General features: G+C 43.7%; 1 protein-coding gene across 1 annotated transcript in view; it reads left to right on the top strand.

Moving 5' to 3' along the window:
• The window catches only part of LOC147914430 (uncharacterized), a 49,560-nt gene extending 38,602 nt beyond the window's left edge, over window positions 1-10,958 (top strand). The window contains exons 5-7 of the mRNA XM_087444235.1: window positions 6,537-6,589; window positions 9,348-10,036; window positions 10,186-10,958. Of these exons, the coding sequence (XP_087300361.1) occupies window positions 6,537-6,589; window positions 9,348-10,036; window positions 10,186-10,472 (1,029 nt within the window). The 3' untranslated portion in view covers window positions 10,473-10,958. The remainder of the gene's footprint in view (window positions 1-6,536; window positions 6,590-9,347; window positions 10,037-10,185) is intronic.
• Window positions 10,959-12,140: the final 1,182 nt, after the last annotated feature.

The following is a 12,140-nucleotide window of genomic DNA, read 5'->3' as shown; positions in this document are numbered from 1 at the left end:
GTGAATCAAGAATCTGGATCTGGGCAGGAATGAATTGCTCAACATCACATCCTTCCACACACAGTGGATGTGTCTGCAATAGGAGGTCCTTTGTTGGGGGGTATTTAGTATGTATCAGTGGAACCTGAAAACACACAAGTAAGAACTAATATGCATTTGTGGGATGTTTTTGTCTGGCTCACCAAAAGGCAGAAACCCTATGAATCATTTCCAGCAAGGCAGATGCAGGCCACAGACAATTGATTATCTCCTGAGTAAATTTGAAGGATCTTATTACCCAGGATCCTAAGGGGGTTGTTGTCTTGTTGCTTTGGGAACCATAGGTAAGGATAAATAACTCAGCTTCTCATTTTAGTGACTCTTCAGTTCTTTATACAATTTCTCAAAGACACGGCTGCCTAACAGTTGCCAGACCCGCACTCAGGACGTATTTCTTCTCTTGGAAGGTTAACATGGCACCTGTGGCTGCCCCATTCCTGACAGAGAGTACGGCTCATGCTCTCCTAATAGGACACGTACTGGACTGCCTCTGGTTTCCGTCTCCTGGATTTCAGACTAGCAAGTGTGAGGCAAAGCAACCTGGACTACATGGTGGGGGCTAGGTAAACGACTTCTTGTTTTTTCCTCACTGTGGGTGTTTGCTAGTGAAGGAGCATATAGAACTTTCTTGACAGGAGTGCTTGGTCATATCAAGTCAAGAAATTAATATTTTACTTTTGACTTATTATTCACATAGGAAATCATACCTTGATGAGGAGATAGTTCAATTTTTCAATTCAATACATATTATTGAGCACATATTATGTGTCACTGTGCCAAATGTAAGCTTGATCTGCAGAGTTTAGAGGCTAGAGTGTGTGTGTGGGTATATGTGAGTGTGTAACTAGGAATAGACTTAGGACCCAACTTTGAGTAATGTAACGTAAGCAGAAAAGCTTATAGGAAATCTTATAGGTAGACTCAGCTGGCCTGGGCTTTTGCCTACACTATGCATCAGATGCCTGAAGGTGGAGGAACCATCTTGGACCTATGAGGACCAAAACCACAGGCAAAGATGCCAGAGCAGAAAGATTGGACAAGCCTTGTCCCCTGTTTTAATCTTAGAATTGCTGTACCAAAACTGTACCGTCCGCCTCCCGATATTTTGTGATGTGAAAAAAAATAAAGGCCTATCTTATTTGGCCACTGTCGTTGAGATTCTGTTATCCGTAGCTGGTCATAATCCTGATACAATATCCTTCTAGAGTTTTTTCTCTGCATACATAGATATACAATTTCTAACACTAACAACAATCTATGAGGCAGGTAATATTATCCTAATTTTTAAAAGGGAAAACTAGTTCAAGTAGGTCCAGTGAGCTTACCTCAGTCACACAACTAAACAGTGACCACACTGGGATGTATGCCCACGTCTGTGGGACTCCAACGCCCATGCTTCCTCCTACCACGTGCCTTTCTCTAGAGTTCTTGCTCGGGCAGAGGAAGAGACAGTTCTAAGTCTTTTTTTTAAAGGAAACATTATTACAAGACTTTAAACCAATAGCATTAATATGCATTTGTTAAGAAAAATGAGGGGCCCGCCCGGTGGTGTAGCAGTTAAGCGTGCACGCTCCGCTGCTGGCCTCCCGGGTTCAGATCCCGGGTGCTCGCTGGTTCGGATCCCGGGTGCTTGCTGACGCACCGCTTGGCAGACCATGCTGTGGCGGTGTCCCACATAAAGTGGAGGAAGATGGGCATGGATGTTAGCCCAGGGCCAGTCTTCCTCAGCAAAAAGAGGAGGACTGGCATGGATGTTAGCTCAGGGCCACAAAAAAAAAAAGAAAAAGAAAAATGAGTTAGTTCAGATCCTACTGCTTTCCATAATAGCTTTCCTTTTGCATAACTGTTTTCAATCCCTGTTCATCTGGATGCAGAGCTGCAGCTATTCTATACATACTACTTATTATTCTGCTTTTTCAGCTAATAGCATTTCTTGATGTTTCCATACATCTCACAATATTTTAAATTAAAAAAATACTGAAGACAATCTATAAAATGATGAAAAGGGGGGAAATCATCTGGGCTGTCACTACTCTAAATAAAACAAAAACACAAACAAGATGGTTTACATCTTGGTTTATTTTGTTCCTGTCTTTTTGCCTACGCATTTCATCTTCGAATCATGGTACTCACAGTACGTGAATTTTGTGTTCTGTCATTTACACTGACTATCACATGGTGAGTATTACCCACAAGCTCCATGAGGGCAAAACCTCCATTTTCTGTTCATCATTGTATCACCTGTGCTTAGATGATATAGTAAAGCTGGCTTAATATTTGTCGGCTGAATGAATATTGCTAGATACTCTTCATGGTTAACATATATATGCCCATGTAATGTTTCTTTTAGTGCATATGCCTTAATTTACTTAACTTTTCGCTAAGTATTGGATATTTCTGTTGTTTTCAATATTTTGATCTTATGAATAATGTGTTGATGAAAAGTTTTGTGGATATAGTTTTCTCTGCATTTGTACTATTGTCTTAAGTTAGGGGCGCCAGCCTAAAATTACAGAGTCGAATGATTTGGGCATTTTTTACAAGTTGTGATACGTTTTATGAAATTGTTTTTTGAAACAGGCAAAGCAGTTACAGCACACCCTCGCCTGCCTTGTTTTTTGCTCTGTTTTTAAACTGTTACTATTGATTTAAGTGGAACAATCCCTTAATCAATTAGCATGCTTATACAACCTCAGTTTAGTGTCACAGGCGTACTATGCCAAATAAAGACTCATTAAAATGTGAGCCCCTTATTTCGGTCATGTCCCTAATACCCCCACTATTACCCAATGCGTAATTAGCACAGGTGCAATTCATCTGTATCTCAGCCTCTCCTTTCTATGACTGGCCTATGTAAATACCAGTTGTAATTATTACAGAACTATTGTTTTATTGTTTACAGCTTTTTGAAAATCATAATGAGAAAGAGGATTTTTACACTAGACACTAAAAGTAATCATACCCTGTTTTCTACAGAGGTTGTTCAATGAATTTATCTCTATCCATGTCTCTATCTATTTCCATCTCCATCTTTCTCCCTGGAAATTTATAGGCAATCCCAGCTCCAGGGAAAGTAGGTTTTTCGTGTGTGTTTAAAATTAATATTCACCCGAGGCTTAACTAAAACTACAGTGATCTTTGGACTGCTAACAACTGATCAACACAAAGTATTATTTCTCTATGAGTTGTTTGCCAAAGTCCAAATAACTAACATGGTTGAATGCCATAAAGCAGGCAGTGTGCCACATATGTGAACTGATATATTCTTAGAAAAACTTTCCAAAGCTTTGGCCACTAAAACAATGAATCTAGAGGTAACCCCTGGCTCTAAATAGAGTTATAAATTGAACGATTTAAGGTATCACGCCAAAGTAGAGTGGACTATCAAGTGTGTTAAAGGGATCAGCGTATCTAACCCATTGATTGTTGATCATGGAGAAGGGATTGTCTTTGGCTACTCTTCTTGCCCTTCTTCTCAACACCGTGACTGGTAGCTATACGTGCTCCATTCCTGCCTCTGCTTGGGGAGGAGGTGGGGCTGCTGCCTGCCATGGTCCCATGAAGGAGGGACCTGGGATTTCTCCAGGCCCAGGAGCAGCCCTGCCCTCAGGTCAGACAGGTGTGACTGGGGATAAGGCCAGGGTAAGCAGTGTAGAAAGAGCACTCAGTAGTCATGTGACTCGTGGCCAGCCTGTCTCTGAGAGTTGCAGCTGGCTCCATTCAATCTTCAAGAAGAAAACCAGGGCGCCATGACCATGACCTCTCACGTCAAGTCCCAGCAAGACAGACGTCCTTCATCCCATTAGGATCACTGCACGTGTCAGCCAGAAGATACCTGGCAAAGCTTCTAGTCTACCCCATGCATTTATTTTACTTTTTTTTTTTTTTTTTTTTTTTTGCTGAGGAAGATTAGCCTTGAGCTAAGATCTGTGCCAATCTTCCTCTACTTTATATGTGGGTCGCTGCCACAGCATGTCTGACAAGTGGTGTAGGTCTGTGCTCAGGATCCAAACCCGAGAACCCGGGCCACTGAAGCAGAGCGTGCTGAACTTAACCACTATGCCACGGGGCCAGCCCCTTACTTTTACTTTTAATTAAATTCAAAATAGTACCTAAAAAGTGCAGGTCTGTCTTCACCACCATGTCCCTACCCAGCTAAATCACAGCCTCTCCCACTCACCTTTCCAATTAACCACTCTTGCCGAGATGCTGAGCATTCTTCCAGCCCTTTTTCTATTCATTTGTATATATATGTGAGTGTATTTATTGTGTAAATAGGTTCATACCATACATATTGTTCTGCAACTTGCCTTTTTCCTTAGCAACATGTCTTGGACAACTTTGTGTGTTGGTTCCTATAGACTAGCTTAGTGCTCTTAACTGATAGAGGGCCTTCCTCAGAGTCAGTAGGCAGAAATATCCATCAGACAAATAACATAAGTAACATGTATTAAGCTTGGGAGCATATAATAAAGCGAATACATGAACCCACCACACAATTAATCGATAGAACATTACCAGTGCTTTTGACAATGCCATGTGCTTTGTCAACCAGACGAAGCCAAGCAAAACATCCAGAATTCAATTCAGCTCAATCCCTCCCCTCAAAATTTCAAACCTGCAAAAGAGTGGAAAGACTAGTATAGTGAACACCCATATACTCTCCACTAGATTCAATGATTGGTACCCCCTTCAATGGCTGTCATTTTAATATTTGCTTGAGTTGTGTGGTTCTAAGATGAGAAGTATATGAAAAGACGTAGGATTCATCAAGTCCCAAGGTCTTAAGCATTAGGAAGAAAAGATATTTACAAATCACAAGAGCCAAAGAAATGTAAAATCCAGTCAAGCGATTGACCTGGGTGGAAGGTGCAGATATCTATGAGTAGAAGGAAGAATTAGTAATCTAGGGATGTGGGGTAACAGGCTACCCCTTCTTGAAATTATGGTATGATTGGTGTAAGTATAAATGAGGTTTAGTGCGTTCTTCCTGGATGCATTTTCTGGTAGCTATGCAACTTCAAACATATATGGGCAAAATCCCAAAGACATGGGATGATATATGTACTTCTTTTGTGAGTGAAAAGAAGAATCATCTTATCTACAAATTCTGATCTTGCAATGGCCTGAAATCTTTTCTTCAAAGTTCACTGAGAAACTAATCATCTGCCTAGAGGGTGGGCATCTTTTTATGAAAAGGAAAATTTAGAATCAAACATGGAAATGGAATATTATACAGCAATAAAATTGGATGAAATATAGCTATACTCAACAACCTGAATTAATCTTAGAAATATGATTTGCAGTGAAAAGAGCTGATTGCAGAAGACTACATACAGTGTGATTCTATTTTTATAAAGCTCAAAAACAAGCAAATCCAAACAATATATTGTTTGTACATTTACATGTACATATTTTGGTAAAAAAAAATTTTTAAATGAATGCATAATTTAGGATAGTGATTACCTTGAAATGAATGGAGAAAAGTGGGGGTTAGGATTTGGAAGCCCATGGCATCATCAAAAGCACTGGTAATGTTCTATTGATTGTGTGGTTGGTTCACGTATTCATTTTATTATATGCTCCCAAGCTTATATAGATGTTACTTATATTATTTTGTACGTATCAAATATTACACAATAAAATTTTGTAAGTGAAAAAAAAGCTAGACTTACAAAATAGAATAACAAAATGTGTAGTTAAAGCCTAAAGAAGAACTAGGGTTTGGGATTTATAACTTTAATTAATTGAATATTCATCTTGGAACCAAAGCAAATCTCTGAATAGTCCATACAGAAAACCACCCTGAAAGTCACCAAAATACCACTGTTTATCCATCCATTCTTTTTAATTTGTTGCTCTTCCAGACACACAGAAATAAGCATTCTTGAATATATTTCTTTCAATACTTGCGTGAGTATTGGGGGCAGAAGACAGAGATACCTAGAAATGGAGTCGTCGAGTCAAAGGGTGAGGAGACGGAAGTTGAGTTTCAGAAAAGTTAAACGCAAATCTCACACAGGCAGCAAGTAGCAAAGTCAAGGCAGGAAAAAAGGCAAGGCTCTTTCTGGGGCTCTGTGGTGCACCTATTGCCAATAAAGAAAACACCTGTCTCATCAAGGCAAGTGCCCCACTTTAGACTGTGGTTTGACCCTTTCCCCATCCTGTCTGGCCACTGTGCACATGAAGCACAGTATCAATTTCAGAACCTCAGGACGCAGAACACAAGAGCTCCTGTCAAGAGAGGCAGCAGAATAGGGCTTGGTCTCTGGAGAGGTGGGATGGTTTCCACGAGACTGCCTGTGTGCCAGCAGCAGGGAGGCAACCTCAGTTGAGCTCCAAGTCAGAATCCCGAGTTCTTGTCCCATTTTTCATAGTAGTACCCCTGTGGCCCATGGACGCATCTCTTTTAATTTCTCTGAGCAGATTTTGAAATCTTTAGTCTTCAGAGTGAAAATGTTTATTAGTTACTGAAAATGCTGTTTTGTTGATTACAGGAAAGCACAGACAAAGGAATACATACAGCATGTACCCGAAATGAAAAGAGCAGGTGAGAAAAACAAAGATAATGTCAGTTACCATCTATGCCTGCCAGAGTCTCTTCCCACCTGAACACATTCAAAGAAAATCCAAAATCCAAATCTTGCTTGAAATATTCATTCCATTTCAGATACAGAAAGAAATTACACAGATGTTTTACCACGTGAATGCATACATGTATATATACATAAAATGAATATGTCACCCAAACACATGTAGTAGCATATCAACTCCGTATACATACTAGATTAAATTAGTGGTATGTGATTAAAAAATTTTTAAATTTTTCCTAACTTAGGGAATATCAAATTTCCCCAATTATCTCATAATTTTTTAGTGGGTGGTTGGTTTGAATCAGGACCCAAACAAGAATTACACATTGTATTTCATTGATATGACAAAGGAGTTTCACATATTGAGGTATATGGGGTAATTATTCTGGTTCAAAATTGATTCAGCTTGAACTAAAAAGCCTGACCTATGGCCTATCAAACATACGTAGTACATCTGCTTAACCATTAAAGTAAAGAATGCACTCTCAAGATAAGAATGCATACTTCCCCTCCTATGCCCTATTGGTAACGCCCAGATTGGTCCCTTTCCAGACATCAGGGTCATGTTGATCTACTAATTTGCAACTAAATACCTCTTTGAAACTTTGATGAATATGTATCCTGGGCATGTTTAACGTATATTCTTTGTTCTAGAAAGATATGACTGTGCTGCAAACCATGCTTCTCCGGAATGCTTTCTAAGGCCTTCTCAAGTTATAATTCTCACTCTGGCTCAAGTAAAATTCACCTTATTTCTCTTATCTATAGAACGGTTATTGGTTATTTTGCATGGACAGATACTAGTTGAGTCTTTTCATCTATAGGTTTCTGCCCCCATCGTTTTTAACGCCTTGCTACTTGTTGAGGAAACTGGGTCATTTGTCTTTTCAAGTTTCTCACATTCTGGATTTTGTTGATGGTACCTGGTAGTAGGGTTGTTTAACATATTCCTCTATTCCAGAAGTTCTTATAAACCAGTAGTTGGATCTAGAAGCTGGTTCAGAGTCAGGTTTGCTCTTTGTGTTGTGAATTGGCCACCTCAAAATATGTTTCTTTACCTTGATTATTTTCTGTGAAGGACATTTGACCTTCCCCCAAACTGCCTAAAAGTGATAGACTGGGAGGGTCTTTGCTGAGCCCATTCTTATCAAAGTTCTGTTTAAGGGAAATCTCCATTCATAAAGGTATCTCCCTCTCTGTAGCAGGAAGAAGGTGGGATGACCTTATCTCTAGAAACTCTTATCACTGCAGAAGGCAAGGACTTAAATCTCCATACTCTTGATTACTGTGCTTTCTGGTAATCTTTCATAGCTGACTCCCCCACTCCCAACATCCTCATTTGTCTACCTGAATATGCTATTTAAGGTGAAAAGCTCCACCGTTTGTCGAGAAACTCAGTTTTCCTGGTCTCTCCCATGTATACATGTTATAAAGCTTTGTGATTTTCTCCTGCTATTCGGTCTCATGTCGATTTAATTTGTAGCCCAGCCAGAAATGACCCAGAGTGGGTAGAGGATAGCCTTCCTTCCCTTCAGTGTGGTGTCGTGTATTTCCATCAGATGGCACTTAATGTCTAGTGATCCTTTCTGTGATGTAGTGGCCATTGGTGACCATTGTCTTGATCCATTATTTTATTGGGGTTTTGGAAATTGCTGATATTCAAATTTTGTCATTCCTTATTTATTGGCTAGAGTAATTTCCTTATCAGCTCTTTAGTTATCCTCAGATGCAGTTTGTACATGTCTTAGCCTGGGTTTCTCAAGAAGCAGAGCCTTGAGACACCAGCTTTATGAGGAGCATAGTCCTAGGGAAAGAGGTGAGGGACAGAGAAGGCAGAAAGAGCCAATCAAGGGACCCTCCCCCAAGAGGCTGCTGCTTCAGGCCAAAACCACCATCCATTTCCAGAACTTCTCATCATCCCAAATTGAAACTTTGCACCCATTAAACAATAACTTCCCTCGGCTGGCCCCGAGGCGTAGCAGTTAAGTGCGCGCGCTCTACTGCTGGCGGCCGGCCAGATGCCCCGCTTGTGCCCGCTTGTCAGGCCGTGCTGTGTCAGCGTCCCATATCAAGTGGAGAAGGATGGGCACAGATGTTAGCCCAGGGCCAGTCTTCCTCAGCAAAAAGAGGAGGATTGGCATGGATGTTAGCTCCGCGCTGATCTTCCTCACAAAAACAACAAACAATAACTTCCCATGACCTTCCCAGGAAGGAGTACCTGCTTGCCAGGTGCAGGCTTGGGCCCTGGGAAGATTCTGCCTTCCTGGCTGAGCAGGGATTCCCGTGGTGACTAAGCAGCCTCTCGGGTGAGCGCTCCCGCCCTCACCTATTGTCGCAGCGGGAGGAACAAGTATTTCCGGATTGGGGCCTCAGACCCTGTGATCTCGGCTAAGGGTGAAGGGGAACGGAAGCTGATCATAAGAGCTAACTTTTCACCAAAATCATCAACCTGCTTCTCATTCCCCTCAAACAAAAACAAAGACCTCCAAACACCCACAATGGCCCACAACCATCCGTCCCGTGGTCTTCTGAAGGGTAACAGAGCTGACCCCTTCTCTGCCAACACCCCCAGAAAGGTTCACGAAGCAGACCTTGGCTCGAGTAAAGAGAGCAGCACAGCGAATTCCGCTCGCCCTTGGCGGGAAGAAAGCTCAGCGGCGGTTTTGCAGAGAAGGGAAGAGGCAGGGGAGTGGGCGCGCCACCTCGGTGACAAAGCGGCTCCGCGGCCGCAGCTCCTGCCCCACCGCAGGGTGGCCTGTGTGACGCTCCCCTCCGACCATCCCGACACCCCAAAGTAGCGCTGCGAGAAGCTGCGTCTCCTTCCCCGAGCTCGCACGCCTGGCACCCTCGGGGTCTCCAGGAAGCAGGTGTCAGCCACGGCCCACCCTCGTCCCCTCCAGGCCTCCGCTCTCTGGCTCGCCGCCGCCCAACACCCCCTACTCCGTCCTGGATATTTTCTTTCTTTCTCCCAAACCTCCAAACAGGAAATAGTTTGGGTCACAATAACACAGAGGAGCAGCGGCCGAGGGCACTAGCGCCCGCCCATTCCCGGGTCAGCCCCCTGCACTCCGGCTCCAGCGAGGCGCCGCCGGCGACGCGCGCGGGGAGCGCAGAGGACACCCGCCCAGCAGCCGGCGCCGCGTCGGAGCGCGCCCGAGCGCCGCCCGCACCCTGCGCCCGACTCCGCCGACTGCGGCCGCCGCCCGCCTCCGGGCTGGTACCCTCCTCCCTCTCCCGCCGGCCCCGGAGAGCCGGTGGGGCGTCTGGGCGCTGCCCGCCGCGCGGCCGGAGGACAGCCGCCCGGGCGTCGCCAGGATGCCTTACTTCTGTTCCGACTTTGGTTAGGGAGGAATTTTCGGGGTGTGGCGGGGCGCTTGCGTCCTGGATCGTTCGTGCCGAGAGAGGTGAGGGGCAGCGCAAGTAAACGCGAGTGGATGTCCCCTCCCCTCCCGATCTCTCTGTGGATTCGGGGTGTACTTTATTGGGTATTGATTTTTTCCCTTCCAGGGATGCTTAACTGACTTTTGCTTCCTACCCCCCACCCCCACCCCAGAGGACTACAGCGCATCACAGGGTTTCTCTGGGGAATCGTCTGGAAGTGGGTTTGAGCATGCAACAGGGGCTGCTACAAGTGCCTGGGAGCCACCTTCGTTTTCCTACCTCGCCTGGAGCCTTCTCCCTCAGGGGATGGGAACTGTTGCCCTTTCTGTTGACCTTCTCTTTAACCAGATTAAAAGGGCCTCTGAGTTTCTGTTGGCGCAGCCAGCGTTTGCAGTATCTTTGGAGGCGGTTGCTGGTGCGTCGGGTTTACGCGGGCTGAGGGAGGCGCTGGTTAGTTGAAAGCTGGTGACGGCTGCCTGAGCTGCCAGCTGAGTCTCAGCTGCGGGGCTTGAAAACTCCGCACACTGGAGAGCTGGTGTGCACAGCCCCGGGGGGGCTCGCCTGCCCACACATCCCGCAGAGCGGGGATCTGTGACCCCAGCGCCGCAGAGCTTTGGAGAACCTTATGTGGTTTTTTGTTTTTTTGCACTTTCTGACCGATTCGTAAGGGAGGAGCCAAGCTTATCTGCATGCTGGGCATTGTCAGTTTCAAGGGCTGCATTGCAAGCTGCCTCTTCTCCAGGCAAAATAACCAGTAACCCGTTCTATAGATAAGAGATGATAAATAAATGAAAAGCAATAGGATATACTGGAGTATATGAGGAGACCATTTGGTGTAAAACTAATTCCACCTGACCTTGTTTTTCCAAAAGGGCCTGATGTGGCCTGTTGAGCATGCACTTTACATCTGCTTTAAATATTTACTATGTCCCAAAGACAAGAATGATGCCCTTAAACGTAGGGATGTAAGTTCCCCCATATGGGCATTTCCTTTAGGATAAGTATCCTAAACTAAGGATTGATTACTGACCTGCTGTGCTCACCTTGTAGCCACTGACCTGCTGACCACCCACCTGCTGTGTTCACCCATCTGCTGTGCTAGCAAAGAAATCTTGTGACTATTGTAAAAGGGACATTTCTATCATATGTGATGTGTGCTGTTTGTTCCAAGACCGTATATAACCACTCTGTACACCCCACATCTTTGATGCCCTTCCTTCCTTAGGGAAGGAAGGCCCCAGGCTAGTCCTCAGATCTAGTTCATAATAAACTCACCCCAATTTTGATTTATAGATTGATTATGGATTAAATTTGTGTGGATAGAGAAATAAGGTGAGTTTTACTTGAGCCAGAGTGAGGATTATAACCCAGGAAGGCCTTAAAAAGCATCCAGAGAAGCATGGTTTTCAGTACCGTCTTATATCTTTTTAGAACAAAGAACATACATTGAAAACACCTGGGATACATTTTCAAAGTTTCAAAGAGGTATTTAGTTGCAAATTAGCAGGTCAACATGACCTTGATGTTGGGAAAGGGAGTAATCCGGGTGGGCATTACCAATAGGGTGTAGGAGGGGAAGTATGCATTCTTATTTTAAGAGAAAATGCATTCTTATTTTAAGAGAATGCTTTCTTTACTTTAATGGTTAAAGCAGATGTACAATGTATGTTTGATAGGCCACAAGTCAGGCTTCTTTAGTTCAAGCCAAATAAGTTTTGAACCCGAGTAGTTACCCCATATACCTCAATGTGTGAAAATCTCTTGTTAGTACATTCACAATGTTGTGCAACTATCAGCACTATCTATTTCCGGAACTTTTTCATCATCCCAAACAGAAACTCTGTATGTGTTAAATTATACCCCCATTCCCCCATCCCCTCAGCTTCTGGACACTGTTAATGATATTTTTTGTAGGGTACAGAAAAGGTTGAATAGGAATGTAAAGTAAAAGTAAAATTGTGTTAGCAGAATATGAACAAGTATTTGAAGATTCCTGGGTCACTGGCCTGGTAGACATGGCACTCTAGCTCCAGTTTGTTAGAGGCTACCATAAACCCATGAAGCTTTCCTTTTTGGTTTGGCTGCAAAGAAATCGAGCTACCCAGGGCTCAAACTGCACTATTCACT

The sequence above is a fragment of the Ceratotherium simum genome, chromosome 20 (assembly GCF_057802395.1).
Source record: "Ceratotherium simum simum isolate JZ-2026a chromosome 20, ASM5780239v1, whole genome shotgun sequence".
In the NCBI taxonomy this organism is placed as follows: domain Eukaryota; kingdom Metazoa; phylum Chordata; class Mammalia; order Perissodactyla; family Rhinocerotidae; genus Ceratotherium; species Ceratotherium simum.
The sequence above is the reverse complement of the archived record's forward strand: the minus strand, read 5'-3'. Positions and strand labels throughout refer to the sequence as shown.